The sequence below is a fragment of the Cervus elaphus genome, chromosome 5, assembly GCF_910594005.1.
Source record: "Cervus elaphus chromosome 5, mCerEla1.1, whole genome shotgun sequence".
NCBI classification, from domain to species: domain Eukaryota; kingdom Metazoa; phylum Chordata; class Mammalia; order Artiodactyla; family Cervidae; genus Cervus; species Cervus elaphus.
Window position 1 is genome coordinate 116,120,311 of NC_057819.1, and position 17,748 is coordinate 116,138,058.

General features: G+C 53.5%; 3 protein-coding genes across 11 annotated transcripts in view; 1 reads left to right on the forward strand and 2 right to left on the reverse strand.

Annotated features, from left to right (window-relative positions):
- LSM12 (LSM12 homolog) overlaps positions 1 to 2,921 on the reverse strand; it is a 78,066-nt gene extending 75,145 nt beyond the window's left edge. Inside the window, exons 1-2 of one of the 2 annotated variants that reach the window (XM_043904788.1) lie at positions 2,658 to 2,872; positions 707 to 840 (exon numbers count right to left, since the gene is read on the reverse strand). In XM_043904788.1, coding sequence (XP_043760723.1) covers positions 707 to 840; positions 2,658 to 2,781 — 258 coding nt within the window. In that variant the 5' untranslated portion in view covers positions 2,782 to 2,872. Of the gene's footprint in view, positions 1 to 706; positions 841 to 2,657 lie in introns of both variants that reach the window. The other variant, XM_043904787.1, reaches the window with a different exon arrangement.
- A 2,852-nt stretch (positions 2,922 to 5,773) lies between these two features.
- Positions 5,774 to 10,786, forward strand: G6PC3 (glucose-6-phosphatase catalytic subunit 3). Of its 2 annotated transcripts, XM_043904783.1 has the most exons (6): positions 5,774 to 6,242; positions 8,676 to 8,782; positions 9,191 to 9,281; positions 9,470 to 9,588; positions 9,768 to 9,909; positions 10,127 to 10,786. In XM_043904783.1, exons 1-6 carry the CDS (start codon positions 6,025 to 6,027, stop codon positions 10,488 to 10,490), a joined length of 1,041 nt encoding a protein of 346 aa, XP_043760718.1. In that variant the 5' UTR covers positions 5,774 to 6,024; the 3' UTR covers positions 10,491 to 10,786. The 2 variants fall into 2 exon arrangements, with proteins under 2 accessions (XP_043760718.1, XP_043760719.1); XM_043904784.1 differs by lacking the exon at positions 9,470 to 9,588.
- A 1,863-nt stretch (positions 10,787 to 12,649) lies between these two features.
- The window catches only part of HDAC5 (histone deacetylase 5), a 36,616-nt gene continuing 31,517 nt past the window's right edge, over positions 12,650 to 17,748 (reverse strand). For all 7 annotated transcript variants that reach the window (XM_043904781.1, XM_043904777.1, XM_043904774.1 and 4 more), the window contains 12 exons: positions 17,458 to 17,578; positions 16,949 to 16,998; positions 16,701 to 16,808; positions 16,227 to 16,282; positions 15,996 to 16,083; positions 15,020 to 15,139; positions 14,666 to 14,763; positions 14,385 to 14,503; positions 13,550 to 13,683; positions 13,172 to 13,256; positions 12,864 to 13,029; positions 12,650 to 12,771 (listed from right to left, as the gene is read on the reverse strand). In XM_043904781.1, the coding sequence (XP_043760716.1) occupies positions 12,732 to 12,771; positions 12,864 to 13,029; positions 13,172 to 13,256; positions 13,550 to 13,683; positions 14,385 to 14,503; positions 14,666 to 14,763; positions 15,020 to 15,139; positions 15,996 to 16,083; positions 16,227 to 16,282; positions 16,701 to 16,808; positions 16,949 to 16,998; positions 17,458 to 17,578 (1,185 nt within the window). In that variant the 3' untranslated portion in view covers positions 12,650 to 12,731. The remainder of the gene's footprint in view (positions 12,772 to 12,863; positions 13,030 to 13,171; positions 13,257 to 13,549; positions 13,684 to 14,384; positions 14,504 to 14,665; positions 14,764 to 15,019; positions 15,140 to 15,995; positions 16,084 to 16,226; positions 16,283 to 16,700; positions 16,809 to 16,948; positions 16,999 to 17,457; positions 17,579 to 17,748) is intronic.

Below are 17,748 nucleotides of genomic sequence, written 5' to 3' on the forward strand. Positions count from 1 at the left end.
AGTCATTCTGAGAGGGTTTTCCAAGTAGAGAGAACAGCAAAACTCAAACAGGGCTTGGGTACTAATATTAATCAACATGAACTTCGGCTGATGGAACTGAAGAATCATAAAAGTTATTTCAAAGTTCCCAGAGACCAATTTATATAGCCGAGATTAAAATATCCTAAGCCTCTAAATTTGTTAGACCTCAAAATTCAAGCATAAAGACAAAAATGAAGCTCTATGGCAGCAGTTTTCAAATTTTTGTAGGTCATGAATCCCGCTGAGAATCTGAAAAATACTCCAGATCTTCACCCAGGAAACACATGTATATTCTTGTGTGCACACATACACAATTTCAGGAGGTTCAGAAGGAAAGCCCATACCCAACCCCACCAACACTGGAAGTTCACACATGGACTACAGGTTAAGGGTGAGGGGGGAGCTCTCTTTCACAAAGGACAAAAGCTAGCTCTCAACTCTCTTTCTCTATTCAGGCATTAAGACATTTCTTAAAATCTTTTGAAGATATCAGGGAACAAAGATAAAAACTACAGTGATATATATATATTTTTTAAATATGTCAAAACAAGCCAATTGTAAGTCACTGAAAAAAATTAAAAAAAAAACAAAAAAAACAATATGGACAATATATGTACCATCAAGAGTCAATGAGACTCAAATTTCCCATCATTTTGGAGACCCAGAACTGCCCTCAAGTCCTTACCTTACTAACGTTGAGTGAAGCTAGGGGAGGAGGGGTTTCTGTTCGGTCATTAATTATTTCCACTTCTGAAACATACTGTAAGTTTATAAGCAAGATGTCTGCATGGTTGGGCTTTCCACTGGAAGAGGGACATTCTGGTGAAAAAAAATAAAGTTAAGGAAAACAGGGGCAAGCAGAGCACTGACACATCCCCAAGGTGCATGGAAAACACACTTCTCACAAGGCTTGTGTAAAAGGTGTGCCACAAGCAAGAGGGGGGAGTCCCACAAGAATCACAGCTCTTCTCAGCAAATCTTTGCCTATCACCTTCCTCCCGCTCAACCCCATAACCAAAAGATCTCAAGCTTTTCAAAGCCAAACACAACCCAAAACTGGAAGCCTCAACAGGGTTTCCGTCACCTTCTCTCTAATGGTTTTACGAAGAGGCTTAATGTAGTTTTAAAGCTGTATGTATACTGTCCGTCTTGAACCTAACGAACCTCACAAGAGAGCAAGTACCTTCTGTTCTTGGTATACTTCCTATATCTGAACAGCTCTTTTCACTTTTTCTGATCTGAGACTTTGCATTTTGCAGAGGCAAAAACTACAGCACTGGAAAGGAAGCTCACTCAAGGTGACCCAGCTAGTTAACCCACTCATCCATCCATTCATTCTCCAGCCATTTCTCAAAAGCATATTGCATGTCAGTTGAAAGAGTAATTCCTCATTCCAAAACTCTTCCAGCTAAACCACTAATGCAAAAGATCTTATATGGTCCAGGTACGATATCTTATGTTTAAAAAAAACGAGAAAACGCAACTATTTGAGCTGTAGTTAGTTTCAAAGGACATCTTCCTAAGCTAGAAATCTACAATGCGTTTAAATGAAGTGGTTAAGTTTAAATGAAGTTGGTTAAAATACTTGCCAGTCAAAGGCAGCAGACCCAGTAAGAAAATTCCTTTTGAAAGGTGCCATAAAAGATAACTCTTTAAAAAAAAAAAGAAAAAATACAAATAAATCCACCTGTGGCTCAAATATAAGAAGGAGGTGGTATTACAACCAGGAAGTATTTTGTTTCCAAGATTGAGCTTCCTGGAGTAATTCAGAAATCATTTCCACACCAAAGAAAGAGGCCACTTTTTCCATTCTGTTTAACACTGCCACATTTAAAAGGCAAGGCTACTACTGTGGAGAAGTCAGGATTCCATGTGCTGGCCTGAGCAAAAGATAACTTACTCTTTCACCTGTAACCCACACGTCCATACACAAGCCCCTGAAAAACGTGGTCCTCTTTCTGGACCAGGTTTCCAGTACAAACATCTCCAAAAGAGCAACTTCCAAACGACTGAGAAGCCTACAATTCAGCACCCCGTCCCCAGTAGCACCACGCACACACAAGCACCAGCAAAACAAGCCCCTACCCCCAGTTCTGCTACAAACTCTGTCCTGCAGTTACTCTCCCCCAAACAAGCGAGGCCCATTTGGTCACACACCACCGCCCTTCCGTGGACCACATCCCATCAGTAGACAACCCCTCCTGAACTCCATACCCTTGTCCCACTCACTAGCAATTCCTTACTCAACACACCCCCTCCCAACTTGATTTCACCCGCCCCTCTTCCATCCGGGCTCCAATCACCAGCCCTCTCCCACGACCACCCCTCTCCTGATGACTGGGTCCCCTCTCCTAGCGTTCCCCCTGAAAAGCCATCCGCGTGTCAAGTCCCCCTCCACCCACCCTGGTTCGCGGCCCAGCTCCCACAAGGGGTGGGCGACAAGGGTCCCCAAGGCAGACCAAGGGACCAGGGAGAGGGGGAGGGGAGCTCAGGGTCGTGCGCATGCGCTCCGGGCGCCGCGGTAGCCGGTCGCCCCTAGGCCCGGAGAGGGCCCCAGCCACCGCCGTCGTCCCCCGCCCCCCCACCACCGCACACACACGCCGGCCCGGCCTCGGGCTCCAAGCAGGGAAGGATACTTAAAGCCAGCATTTTGGACTGGTAGTCGAAGGCTACCACCTCGCCCTGCAGCCGCTGCTCCTGGCACGTCCGGCACGACACCTGGCTCCCAACGCTGAAGTACTCGCCCGGAGGAGCCGCCATCTTGGGAGAGCAGCCGCGGCCGGCGGCGGCGGCGGCAGCAGCGGGCGAAAGCCGGGCCCCCAGTGAGCGCCGCGCCGCGACGCACGGGGCGTGCTGACGTCACACGCCAGGGCGTGGCCTGGACTGGGTGGGGCGGGAGCCTAGGTGGAAGAGGAAAGGAGAGGAAATAAAAGAGGGATCTGAATAATTATGTTTGTGCAGCTGCGCCCGTTTGGTAAAGTGCTTGCAAGGTCCATTTTAAAAATTAAAGATAAATGACCTATGTGGAACGAAAAGGGGAGACAGGGGAGAACTGGTCTCCGTTACGTACACACCTTGACACGAGTTTAATGAATGAACTCTATTTTACATATGAGGAATCCGAGGTTCAGAAGACTAAACGAAACTTGCCCAAAACGATTACACCTAATTACAAAAAGTGGTGGTGGAAAGGACACTGGCTACAAAATTAGATAAACCAGAATCGGAATTCCACTGATTAACATGACCTTGAGCAAATTACTAAGCCTGATTCTGTTTATTCCTTCTGTACTATCACTATTGAGCATCCAACAACCCTTTGATATAGGAATCAATATCCTCATTTTACAGATGAAGAAACTAAGTCTTACACTAAACTTTGTCCAGGGTTGCACAACTAGCAAGGATTCAGTCTGTTTCCAAAAATGGTGCTATTAACTTTTATAATGTATTAGGTAACATTTGACATAGTAGTTAGGAGGAGTGGAAGATAAATAATGTGTACAAATGCATGACAGGTAGTTACTACGTGGGAGTTCCTCCATGATCACCCATTACCGTTGAAACTCAAGATGCTTCCCCATCACCCCTCTTTCCCTCTCCAGAGCCAGAAGGAGGAGCAATGGTAGTGACAAAGGATGCCTTGGGACAAGAGTTTTGGGCCCCCCCCCCCATTAATGACTATCTAATATACAAAACAGTTTTCTTAACATGTAAGTATGATGGAGATGCATTTTCAACCCTACCATCACCAGTCGCCATCCCTAACCCAACTACCCCTCCACTATAGAAATTCTAGAGCCTCATTTAACAACAGGCAAAGAGAAGATGGCAAAGGACCAGTTCTGGCACTATTTAACATGAACAAATTTCAAAAGTGTTTTCATGCCTTGCAAGGGACATCAACTTCATATTACTACAATCATTGTAACAGAATAAGTATCAGTTCAGTCCAGTCGCTCAATCGTGTCCAGCTCTTTGCGACCCCATGAATCACAGCACACCAGGCCTCCCTGTCCACCACCAACTTCCGGAGTCCACCCAAACTCATGTCCATCGAGTCGGTGATGCCATTCAACCATCTCATCCTCTGTCGTCCCCTTCTCCTCCTGCCCTCAATCTTTCCCAGCATCAGGGTCTTTTCAGATGAGTCAGCTCTTCACATCAGGTGGCCAAAGTATTGGAGTTTCAGCTTCAACATCAGTCCTTCAAATGAACACCCAGGACTGATCTCCTTTAGGATGGACTGACTGGATCTCCTTGCAGTCCAAGGGACTCTCAAGAATCTTCTCCAACACCACAGTTCAAAAGCATCAATTCTTCAGCGCTCAGCTTTCTTCACAGCCCAACTCTCACATCCATACCTGACCACTGGAAAAACCATAGCCTTGACCAGACGGACCTTTGTTGGCAAAGTAATGTCTCTACTTTTTAATATGTTGTCTATTTGGGCTTATTTCAGAGAACTTTCATGTCTCCCCCATAACAAGTCATATGTAACTGCCACTCAACTTTTCATGTAACATTGTGATTACAGGTTCTCAGGCACAGAGACAGGCACTGTTCGGAAAAGCTTTCTGGAAGAAGTGAAAAATCTGAGACCTGACGGACAAGCAGGGAAAGAGTGGCCAGGTACTAGCAAGAAGGAACTGCAGATGCCAGGACCCATAAAAGGAGAGAGCTTGGTGATTTCAGGGAGCATAAAGTAGCTTAGAAATATATCATTAAACAGAGTGTGGGACTGGACTGATAAAGGCTATCTTAGCTAGAGCACACGCAAACTTTCACAAGACTTAAAAATGTGAACTTTTTCCTTGGGGCAATTGAAAAAACATTTAGCAAGGGAATGAAATGAGATTTGAATCCAGTTTCCCTTCCCCATACCTTTTTAAGTAGTGAAATTAATCTCTTTCCAATTAGAACCCAGATTTACATCCTTATTTTCACCTCTCAAAGAACTCACGAAGAATAAAGTTGCTTGAGGTAGGGAAGCAACCACTTCAACAATCTCCTCCCACCTCAACTCTGCCTCTAGGTAAGACCTCACCTAGACTAGCTGAGATTTCCGTTTTCTGTGTGTGTTCCTCCAGAGGATTATTCTAATTTTTGTCGTAGGTGTGTGCTCCTTCTCCTCCCTCACCAACCTAGCTATCTCAAGGTTTACCTCCCCAGAGAGGTTTTGGAAAGCAAGATGACAGGAGCACGAAAGGAGAGGGGCAAGGCGAGCTTAGAACTGGGAGGAAGTGTGACTTAAGTCTGTGCTACGTGTTAAGAACTCTCAAGCCTTTAGGGACGACCCCTCAAAATCAAGAGGCTGATCTGTCGGCCACCAAATCAACAGCGGATGAATTCAAGCAGGAAAGTCTTGGACTGGAGGAGGAAGCTGTGGACCGGCTTAGCCACCTGTGTGTGCAAATTTAGGGTCCCACTTCAGCGCCGACCGGGGATGCCTGGCTTCCCGGAGCAGGGGTTGTCTCTAGCCTTCTCTCCAAGACATCTCCAAATATCTTTGGAGGGCAGCGGTACTGGAGGAGAAAAGTCTGGTCCGGAAGGAATCCTAGCTCTGGATATTACATGCCCGTCTTCACAGCAGCAAAGGACGGAGCCTGGACGCACCGCCGAGCCTCACGTTAGTTTGTCCCATGACCCGGAAGAGCAGCAAGAGCCGCCTCTACGCCCTACGTCCACGTGCCGGCAATAGCAGCCACGTGGGGCTCTGCGGAAACGCCTTTGAAAAGATTTGTCCTCTACGCTGCCCAGTAGAGAGGAAGGGCTGGGAAGAGCGCAGGAGGAAACGGTACCGGCAGGAGGCCCGGCTCGCGCGAGCCCAGGGCTGCGAGGGGCGGGGCCGAGGGCGGGGTTTTCACTGGTCACCACCAGGGGGCGGGGCCTCGGTTCCGAAGGGTGGGCTCTGCAGGGCAGTGAGTAGCAGTTTCCTCGTCTCCTGGACTCCTCGGCTTCCGCCCTACATCAAACCCTGGCCGGACCAGCCTGGGAGTCGCCATGGAGTCCACGCTGGGCGCGGGCATCGCGATGGCCGAGGCGCTGCAGAACCAGCTGCCCTGGTTGGAGAACGTGTGGCTCTGGGTCACCTTTCTGGGCGACCCCAAGAGCCTCTTTCTGTTCTACTTCCCTGCGGCCTACTATGCGTCTCGCCGGGTGGGCATTGCGGTACTCTGGATCAGCCTCATCACCGAGTGGCTCAACCTCGTCTTCAAGTGGTGAGACAGCGAAGCCCTCCGGCGGCCTGGTCCCCCACCTCCAAGGGCCCTGAGCCTTGTGCAGACCCTGATTCCTCTCAGAAACTGCCTCAAAGGCCTGGCTCCCCGCTCCACCCCTAACCCCACCCCCAGGGAACCTTAAGACCTCCCCACCCCTACCCCATGGCCACTGACTTTTCCTCTTTGAGCATCCTTGTGCATCTTGGACTCAGACCTCAGAGTCCCCATCCTAATCATTAGACTAGTGTTTAACGGGCCTGATGAGATAAATCACTTAAGGGGGCGTGTTTAAAATGCAAATATCCCATCCCACCCCAGACATACTGATTTTAAAACTCCAGGGGATAAAAAAAAAAAAAAAAAAAAAACTCCAGGGGAGAGCCTGGGAATCTGTATTTTTAAAAAACATCAATGGTGACTTAAGTAGCAGAAAGTCCTGCTTCTCAACTCACTCTTTGATTTATTTCTTCATTCATTTCTTTGATAGAGTTTTTAAGAAGCTTGCTTTGTGCCAGGCTTCAACACTGGCTGCTCAGGACAGAAAAGGCTTCCAAGTTAAGGTGTGGTCACCGGGCCATGGCCAGCAACATAAGGAGCATTTGAAAACTTGCTGGAAATGCAGAATCTCAGGCTCCAGGTGGGAGCTCCTGAATCATTATCTACATTTTAGCAAGGACCCCAAGTGGTTCGTGTGCACAGTAAATTTCAAAAAGCACTGGGGCTTAAGCTTTGCCTTTTAGGGAACACTTTCTCTTCTCCCTTTTCACCTTCATTCACTAGTAGGCTCTGACACAGACTTAGAAGCCAGGAATCCCAGGCAAGTGGGTAGGGCCCTTGGGGCTTATCTCTTTGTGCCACCTGTTCTCTTGGGTGCAGAAGGGAGCTATACTTCCTGCTGGGCGTGCAACTGCACCTCTCCTCACCTCACCATCTATTGCCATATTGCCAGCCTGAGGGAGGGAAGGGAGTTTCATAGGAGACACTTGAATGGGCTAGAATGACTTGGTGAAAAACCAAATACCTTTCCTTCCACTTCTCTCTACCAGGGCTTCATCCCTGCTATAAACGGTAAAGCAGTTGTCTAATCATTTCCTTCCTACTGAGTTGCCCTTTGCTTTGTGCTGTCCTCCCTCGGAGTCTGTATCAGCCTTCCTGTCTCGTCCTGTTCCCCTAAGACCATTGATTCCCACATGGCAAAGCCCCTGTTCATTTCCTAAGTATGTGTTGAGCATCTGGTGTGTGAACCACGCTCAGTTTTTGGCGGGGAGAGGCAGGTCCCTTCTGTACCTCCTTTCCCAGCCCTTGGCTTCCTAGCCAGCATCTCTGCTGTTCTGCCAACCTTTTCTCTTTCTGGCCACAGCAGCCTCTTAGTCTGCTGTGTGTTTTCCAGGGTCCAGCGAAGCACTTAGCTAAGCCAGGGGATTTTGAACTGTTTTGTCTTCTTTATTCTCCCTCAGCTTCCCTGTGCATTCCCCACCTCTGGTTTGTTTTTGTTTTCTTCAATAGAAGGACTTTATTTATTTATTATTTTGGCCGCTCAGGGTCTTCATTGTGGCGTGGGGGCTCTTAATTGTGGCGCATGGGCTTTCTCTAGTTAAAGCATATGGGCTTCTCCTTAGGGGATACTCAGGCTTCTCTTGCTGCGGCGCGTGGGTTCAGTCGTTGCAGCACATGGGCTTAGTTGCCCTGCAGCATGTGGGATCTTAATTCCCCAACCAGGGATCAGACCCACATACCCTGTGTTGGAAGGTGGATTCTTAACCACTGGACCACCAGGGAAGTCCCTCCCCCTTTTCTTACATTTGTTTTATTTATTAGTTGGCTGTGTCAGGTCCTAGTTGTGGCACATAGTATCTTTAGTTGCAGCACGCACACTGTTAGTTGCAGCATGGGGGATCTAGTTCCCTAACCAGGGATTATACCTGGACCCCCTGCATTGAGTGTGTAGAGTCTTAGCCCCTGGACCACCAGGGAAGCCCCGCCCCCACTACTATTTTCAAACATGAGAGACTTTCCTAAGTAACTGAGCCTGGAATTTGGGAAATGGCGAAAAGAGAAGCAGCAGAGTGAATGAGGGTTTGGGAAGGAGAGGAAGAGTCAGGTCCCGAGCTGTCTATAAATGACAAGAGCAGAGCTGGCCTTGCAGTGGGAGGGATAAGAAAGGGACTTTTGAGCATCTCAGAGCACGCCCACGCACACCACAATCTCTTGCCTCCTTATCACTTTTTAAAAAAATGCACACTTTCTCCTGTTCCAAGGTAAAAAACCGTGGCAAGGCAGTGACCCAGAATCAGATATCCTCTCTGACTCCACCCTATAAGCCCTTCGGAGTATTCCAGGTGTCCATCTGCCTCACCCCCATTCTCCTGGCATTTGTGTGTGTGTGTGTGTGTATGTATGTATATATGTATAGTGGCATCTGCTCTCTTCTAGGTTTCTGTTTGGAGACAGGCCCTTTTGGTGGGTCCATGAGTCTGGGTACTACAGCCAAGCTCCAGCCCAGGTTCACCAATTCCCCTCTTCTTGTGAAACTGGCCCAGGTGAGAAGCCCCATACCTCCCTTGCCCAATATGGTTAGCGTTTGGTGAGTGTTCGATAGTACTTTTCAGCCAGGACCACCTAATCATCAGAGGCCTAGTCTCCTAGTTACTGGGCCAGAAAATAAAGAAACCCAGGGAAGAATTGTAGGAGAAAAACGCCCATGCCAGTGTGCCAGTTGCTCACCTTGTATCAACTAGAGCCAAGTTGTCAGGGTAGAAGTCTGAGAGCAGTGACTGCAGGCTGGGGGTGGGGAGAAGGCTTCAGGGCAGAGGGAGCTATGGGCAATGCTGGAGGAAGGCTCTCTCGTGGCCACAGGGAGGCAGCTGTGTTGAGCTATCACCAGGTGCACCTGGGCTCCCACCAAACTCAGCTCCCACCATGAACTGAATTTCTGAATCCCCCGGCAGGCAGCCCTTCTGGACACTGTATGATCACAGGAGCAGCCCTCTGGCCCATAATGACAGCCATCTCTTCCCAGATGGCCACTCGGGCCCACAGGTACACCTTGGCATCGCCCACCAGTGGGGGTGGAGTGATGGTACCCTGGACCCAAAAGCCCCGCAGCAGGGTGGCCTGGGAGCTGGAGTTCTGGGGACCCCAGGTTATTTGGTCCAAGTGCCTGAGTGCTCAGGGAAGCCCAGCAGTGCATGGACATCTTGTGAACCATCTGCTTCTCTTCTTTTTAGCCGCTGGGTGAGGGTGATTCCTAGCTTGGCTTATTGCACCTTCCTGCTGGCGGTCGGCTTATCCCGGGTCTTCCTCTTAGCACATTTCCCTCACCAGGTGTTGGCTGGCTTAATAACTGGTGAGCAACTGGGGCAACAGGGTGGACCCAGAGGGTGCCATTGACAGTGGGAGGACCAGTGTATGATCTTCCCATTGTACGGCCAACCCCAAGTCCCCCTTCTGACAAACTACCCTGCTGTTCGGGGTGAGGGTCATATCCCCAAACTCCTTGAAGCTGCTGTCACCCTGCTTCCCTAGGTGCTGTCCTGGGCTGGCTGATGACCCCCCAGGTGCCCATGGAGCGGGAGCTAAGTTTCTATGGATTGACCTCTCTGGCCCTCTTGCTGGGTGCCAGCCTCATCTACTGGACCCTCTTTACACTGGGCCTGGATCTTTCTTGGTAAGTTCTGCTTTGAAGCTTGGGTAAGTAGGGGCCTGTCCTGCCTCCCCTGTATCTGGCCTGGTGGCTCTCTGGTTCGCTGTTGTTAAATAGGACACGTTGCCAGTTCACATACAGTCTCCTGAACATGGCGGTAGCCCCCAAAGGGATAGAAAGCCATCAGCCCTCTGGGTCCCAGGGGATTATCTCTCCTGGCAAAGACTCTTGCTCTCCACAGGTCCATCAACCTAGCCTCTAAGTGGTGTGAGCGGCCTGAGTGGGTGCACTTGGACAGCCGGCCCTTTGCCTCCCTGAGCCGCGACTCAGGGGCCGCCCTGGGTCTGGGCATCGCTCTACACTCTCCCTGCTATGCCCAGGTACGGCGGGCACACCTGGGATATGGCCAGAAACTAGCCTGCCTTGTGCTGGCCATGGGATTGCTGGGCCCCCTGAACTGGCTGGGCTACCCGCCTCAGATCAGCCTTTTCTACATCTTCAATTTCCTCAAGCACACCCTCTGGCCATGCCTGGTCCTGGCCCTTGTACCCTGGCTGGTGCACACGTTCAGTGCCCAGGATGCACCGCCCATCCGCTCTTCCTGACTCTAGGTGCCTCCTACACCCACCTCCCCTCTCACGAAGCCCAGGCTCTGTGACCTCCATCCTTGGGAGGCGGCTCCGTCCACTTCCAGCCCCCAGCGGGCCCTGCTCATGTTGAGTTTTCTACTTCTCCCACTACCTGCTCTCAGCCCCAAGAGGGGCCTTTTCTCTCCCAGGAAGGTCCTCCTGCCTTCCCTCCCAAGTCCCCAAAGAGCAAAGGCAACAGTGAGAACAATGGGTTTCTGTAACACTGTGAGGGGCTCGGAGCAGCCCCAATAAAGCCCTTCCACACCTCTGGACTCCTCTCTTGCCTCCGTGAACATCTCCACTGGACTTGGCTATGCGCATGCAGGGCAACCCTTGCCAGACCGCTTGTTCTGCACCCACTCCAACCTTGTGCCCACAGAGGCTGAGAGGCAGAAGGAAAAGCCAGCCCTTTAGCCTTGGGCCCCCTTCCTACCACCACCACCTCGGCCACACAGAGGTCCCAGGAGATGCTGTGGCTATGTTCAGGGAAACCTTGTTCTTTAATCTACAGGACAGAGATCCCACTCCCTCCCACCCCAGCCTCTTGTTTCCTAAATTGGTTAGTCCAGGGACTGGAGAAAAGAGTAGGAAGCCCAGAGAACAGAGACATTGGCCCCAGAAGGCACTGCCAGAAACAAGTTTATTTCCACAAGGACACACAGTGTAACAGGTTACAGGATACTTAACTGAAATCTATGTCCAGGGAGACAAAGCTGGGAGTGGGTTTACATGAGAACCAGACAGGCCGTGGGAAGAGGGAGGGGAAGGGGCCCAGAGCTGGGGCTCAGCCCCACACCCCAGGAAAATCTAGAACACACTAACAACAAACAAGACACAGTGCATGATAAACCTGTGGTGGTGGGACTCCTGCTCCTCCCCTGGCTCCCTCAACCCTGCTCAGGCCCCCATTAGGATAATAAATATGTAAACAGATTGGTGGGGCCCTGGGGAGGGGAAGAAGAAAATAATATGTGGGGTTGGGGAGAAGGAGGGAGGAAGACTTAGCCCCCCAGGAGCTTCTTCCCATCTTTGGTTTCCCACAGGCTGGACAGCATTCCCTAAGTCTTGTGGGCTCCTAGCCCTGGAAACAAGGCTAGGCCGGGCTCCTGGGAGAGAAAGGACAGCTCCCAGCCTCATCCAGGTCTTAGTTTCCCTGGGCGTGGCCCACAAAGGAAGCCCAGAGGAAGGGAAGCTAAAGCTGAGGGCAGGCTCCTGGGTTCTGTCCCTGCTCCTTCTAGAACCCCCACCCACTGTCACCCTCCCCAGGCTTCAAAGCCAAAGGTCCAAGGAGGGAGTTGGGCCCTGACCCTTCTGCTTGCAGTATGCTGGGTGGCTGGGGAAATCTGGTCCTAAACAGCAGGGGGGCTCTCACCAGCCTGGAGTCCCCCTGCAGGGACCGCCTTCTCCCCGTCCCCAGACCCTGCGAGCAAAGGGGCAGGGAGGCCGACAGCTTACAAGGGAGAGCAGGCCTGGTTCCACAGCTCCTCTTGGTCCCTCAGAACCCGAGAGTCCAGTCCCCTCCCTCCCCACACACTTTCCCTCTCTCCAGCCCCTGAGAAGGGAAAACAGGCCCTGAGGAGTGCAAGGCAAGGCTGCCCTGCCCACAGACCTCAGGCCCACATTCTAGAGCACAGAGCTGAGGCCAGGAGAAAGATGGAGGAGAGGGGAGCTCTGTGGAGATGGTGAGGACACCAGGAAAAATGGTGAGAATCACAGGGCGGGAGCCCACCTCCCCTGCCTTCCACATCTTAAGACTGTAGAGGGACCCTCTGGATTATCCTCTGGGGGCTGGAGAGGGGAGGAAGGTGAAATTAAGGCATTTCCCCCTAAGTCAGCTGAAGCCAAGGCACCAAACTTACTGTTCCCTCCTCACTCAGGGAGCCCCCAGAGCCAGAGGGTGCCTTCTGGGCCCCGTGCCCACCTTGAGCTGGCCCAGGCTCCAGGGGGAACAAGGACAGGACGCAGGAAGTGGGTGTGGGGAAGAACATGGGAGAAGGCCTGGACGGGGTACCCCTCACCCTCCAGAAAGAGCAAACTTCTGAGCTGAGACATGGGCCACGGAGGCGGAAGGGGGGCCTGAGGCAGCTTAGAGGAGCAGCAGGGGCGAGGCTGAGAGACCCACACAGCACACGTTGTTGAATGTGTGACTTTTTGTTTTTAATAGAAAAAATAAACAAAATCACAATGATGAAGCCCAGAGAGATGGGGGCCAGGGCGTCACAGGGCAGGCTCCTGTTCCATGGGCTCCTCTGCTGGCCTGTGGGGACAAGCACAGGGAGACGCGTTGAGGCAATGGTGCGGGGTGGGGGGGCGGCTTGGGCGACGGCTGGGAGGTGGGGGGCACCTCACCTGGGGCTGTGCTCCCGGGCTGCAGCCGCCTGGGCCTGCTCGGCCCCCACCGACAGCAAGGCCATGGCGCTCACAGTCTCAGCCTCCTCTGTCTCACCTGCCTGGGCCTCCCGCAGGGAACGGCCTAGGCCAGCAGCGAACCTCTGCACACAGCTCCAGTGTTTGCCTGTGGATGAGGGGTGGGCAGCGGGTCAAGGAGGGGCAGAAACCCCCAACCGTATGGACTTCCCCAGCCCTGGTGTGCACTCGAGTTTTTCGCCTCTACTCAGCAAGCTGGGGCCCAAGCCCCTCTGCCTGTCCCCACGTACTCTGGATCTCGATGACTTTCTCCAGCGTGGCCACTGCGTTGATGTTGGGCTTTTGCTGCAAGACTGCCTCGTCCAAGGGCTGCAGCTGGCAGGGGAAAGAAGAACAAGCTTAGGGTTGGGAGTGGCCGTGGCTGCCCCTCTAACCACCCGACTCAGCCCCACAACAGGGGCAAGCATAGCCTTTTGAGAAACCTCTATTCAGAAAGCCTTCTCTGGCTACCAGCCATCTTTGGGAACCAAAAAAAAAAAAAAAAAAAACCCCTCCCCAAGGACCCTGGGTGCTGCCTGACCCAGGAAAGGGTCCCTCCCCCACCCCGCTGGCCCCTTGGTCCCTGGCCTACCGGCCCACCTCCCCCAGCCCCACTGTGCGCCCCTTACCTCCACACTGAGCAGTGCCGAAACACAGGCCTCAGAGGCATCACAGATGGCGGTCAGGTCGTGGCCTCCCTCCAGGGCCAGCACCACCCGGCCCCCTGCCAGCGTCATCAGCTGCCTGGTCAAGTGGCCAAAACCTTCAGGGAAGGGTGAAGAGAGGAGGATGAAACGGTTAATGAAAGAAAATCAACTCAAAAAAAAGTAAGAAAGGAGAGAAAAACACAAGAGATGAGACAAACAGCACAAAATAAGATGGTGGATTTAAACCTAAACAGATACCCATGTTAAAACTCAATGTCATGGATTGAATGTTCCATTAAAGACAAAATGAAGAGGCTAAGAAGATCCAGTTATACATCTCCCATCATGAGAAACCACCAATGAAAACACGCAGGGTCATCACTCTACAGCTGCATGAGGAGGTACACTCCCCCACCTGTCGGCTCCTCAAGGCCAGGGCTGGCAGAGGGAGAAGGAAGGATGCGGCCAGGATGATTCAAGTCTTAGACCTGCCCCAGCGCTCCTCCCAGGGCTTCCCAGGTGGCGCTAATGGTAAAGAACCCACCCACCAATGCAAGACACATAAAGAGACATGGGTTTGATCCCTGGGTCGGGAAGATCCCCTGGAGAAGGAAATGGCAAACCACTCCAGTATTCTTGCCTGAAGAGTCCTATGGACAGAGGAGCCTAGTGGACTGCAGTCCAGAGGGTCTCCAAAGAGCTGGACATGCCTGAAGCGACCTGGCATGCAAGCACGCACAGCACTCCTCCCAGCTTCCCACTCGTCCCCACCATCTTCACTGCTCCATAGCCTCCCTCAATCCCCCAGCAGGCTCACATCTGGCGGTGACAGAGTAGCCACCCAACGGAGACAGGTGTCCCTCAACAGCATCAAAGCCAGCGGAGACCAGGACCACGTCAGGTGAGAACTCGTGGGCAATGGGCATCACCACTGTCCTGCAAAGGGAGGGCCCGAGCTGACCCCGGCAGGTGACTCGGCCAGGCCTGTGTCCCCACAGGGCCGACCCCCTCCACCCAGACCAAACTGCGTGCTTTCTGCCCCTCCCACGGCAGGGCCCAGGAGCTCCCACCTCTCCCCGGGCTCTTCTCAGTCCCCACCTGAAGGCCGTGAGGTACTCCACGTCTCCGATGGGGGGGTCCACACCTCCCGTCCATGCCACGTTCACATTGTACCCCACGCCCGGCCCTCCGCCAACCTGGCAGCACGGTGGGGGGCAGGGGGTTATTCTCACTGCCAGGGGAGCCCACATGTTGCCCCGCCCTCAGCCCTACCTCCAGCCCTCACTCCACTGACCTCTGTTCTGCATGGAGGGGCAGTTGACTGGCGTGGTCCTCCCACTAGGAGCCCAGACTCCCCAGGTTACCAGCACCACCACGGGCCTCCACGGCTCCCTGCCAGGTCCCATTCTGCTACCTCCCCGCGGGCCCCGAGTTTGAGCCCAGGAGCTGTACCTCTTCAGGAGCCCCGGAGCCCGGAAAGAAGTTCCCGTTGTCATAGCGATGCAGGGAGATGTAGAGCACAGAGGGATCGTTGTAAAATGCTTGCTGGGTGCCATTGCCGTGGTGAATGTCCTAGTGGGGAGCAGTGGAGGCATCAGGAAAAACGGCCCAGGCTCTGACCCAAAGGTCAAAATTCGCCTTGCCCCCAGCCCTCACCCTATGGTGAACTCTGGGGGTGCGGTTTGCCCCTAGATACAGGGCTTCCATGTTCCATTCACAATGAAATCCCCCCACGCTTCTTTAACCAGGGTCTGTGGGCCGGGACGTGGCACTGCACAGAGGAGACACAAAGCCAGGGGATGAATGACGGTGGCTCTCCCTGCAAGCCCGCTCTACTCAGCGCAGAGGGGGACAGTGAGGTTAGCCAGGAATTAAAACATTCTGAAGAAGAACCCAATGTGATGAACTCTGAAGCCCAAGCTAGGCTTTAGAGAAATCAGATCCCTTCTTGCCAAGGCTTGCTCCTGGCTACTTCCCAGCTCACAGGGAGCAAGCAATAGGGGCCTCTCCCTCTGCTGAGAGACGCAAGGGTGGAGAAGCTAAGTGACCTTAGTTGGGTGAGTCCCTCAACAGCCCGGTGTCTCCATTTCGAACAGACCTCCTACTTCTTAGGAAGCGAGGTGTCCATGAAGCAGTACCATGTGTCAGCCCCCAGTCAAGAGGGGCTCTAGCAATGGCAGGAGACATCTCTATCACTCAAGGCAAAAAAACCTCCTCAGCTGTTCAAGGCTGCAGGGGACGGAGGGGCAGCAGCTAAAACCACTTTCGAGTCTCCCCTAGTGAAGAGGGAGCCCCAGGGGACTGGGAGGGCTGAGCTAACACCCCAGAGTCAGCAGCCCAGCCCCATTCTGGCTGCTGAGGATGAAGGGAAGGAGTTGGGGTGGGGGCTTCCTGAAGACTGACCCTGGCCTCGCCAGGCACTGCCTACCCAGTCCACGATGAGAACCTTGCCCACGTTCAACTTCTGCTGCAGGAGCTTGGTTGTGATAGCTACTGAATTGAAGAAGCAGAATCCCCTGCGGGGTGGGAGAGAAGGCAAGGCGTCAGCCTTATTAGATGTTGGCTCCGGGAGCCACAGATACATACACAGTGTCAGCTCTACCAAGAGGGAGAGGGGGTGAGGGCGGTGGGTCCAGGGCAGGGCTGAGGTGGCGCTCACATGGCTGTGGATTCCTCCGCGTGGTGTCCTGGGGGCCGGATGATGGCAAATCCATTCTGAAGAGGTATGGACAGAGGAACAGAGACGAGAGGCAGACAGGCAGGCAAGGTGGCCAAGGATCGGGGTAGACACAGAAGAGAAGCATAAGCCACGAAAAGAACACGTGAGAAACATCAGTCACACAACCTTTAGGAGTGCACAGCCGAGGGCCACATGGGTCAGCAGCGACCTTCTGTGGCCTCAAGACCCACAAGAGCACCAGACGTTAGTGCCTCGCGGTTGTCTCTCTCTACCCCTCACCCTCAGCCCGCCTGGAGCTGTCACCTCCTCCTCGTACCTGCACCTGAGAGGTGAGATTGCAGAGGATGGTGCCCGACTGGTGCAAAAGCTGAGGCTGCCCCATCCCCTGCTGCTCCGGCAGCAGGACCAAGTCGCTCCCCCCACCCCCACCCCGGCCAGCCCGCACACACTCACCTTGAGCTCCCCTGCGGCCACCTTGAATGCCAGCTCCACCAGGCAGCCCACCGCCATGCGCACGGCACTGGAGGAGTGCATCTCGTTCCACACAGTGTCGCTGTCCACCTGCAGGGGCAGGAGAGTGGGCTTCAGTGTGCCCCCTGCAGGGGGAGGGCAAGAAGGGGGTGCAACCGTGGTGGGGGGAAGGGAGGGGCTGGAGCTGGGAGCACCACCCGCCCAACCCCACGGGCGAGTGCCGTACTCACCCCAATGCCCCCACAAGGCAGCATGGCGTACATCTTCTGGCTGATGGGGCCTGCAAGGAAGAGGGGCAGAGCTACGTTAGAAGGCGCCGTCACTGCCAGGGCCGCAGGTGGGCATGTGCAGTGGGAAGAGAGCTCAGTCACAGAGAAAGGGCAGACCCCAGCAGAGAACAGGCCACTGCCGCCCACGCCAGGAAGAGACAACCGTCCCCCGTCCTGAGGGGTGATCCTTCCCCAGGGGCAGGTGGCGGGGAGAAAGGGGCCTGACAGGTGAGGCAGAAGGGCACAGCCCATCGCCAGGCCTGACGGGTCTCCTCCCGCCCTCCTGCACGCACTCCACCCACATGCTGTAGTCTGTGTGAATGGCGCCCTCTGGAGGCATGTGATGTGGCAACCACGCCCCTGGAGACCCACCTGCCTACCAGGTGATGGTCGTCCTGACAGCCCTGTTCCCATCTGGGCAGCAGACCCAGCCTGGCCCACCACCCCTCCCAGCTGGCCGCTCAGCTCACCGAGCAGCTTCTTGCTGTCCAGCTTCTGCCGGTTGAGGGGGCTGGTACCGTAGAGCAGGGTGTGGTACTCGGAGTGCACCGTCTGGATCTCATCCAGCGTGGCTTTACGACCCCGGATTCGCTGTCAGGAGATGGGGGAGCAAGAGGTGGGGCTGGTGATTAGGCTGGCGCTGCAGGCCCAGCACCTCTCCCCGCCCCACAGTCCGTGGGCACATGGAGCCACCCTCTAGTCTCAGGAGATCCAAAGTGGTTGTGTTTTTTTTTTTCTCAATCAATGGGACATTGCTATTC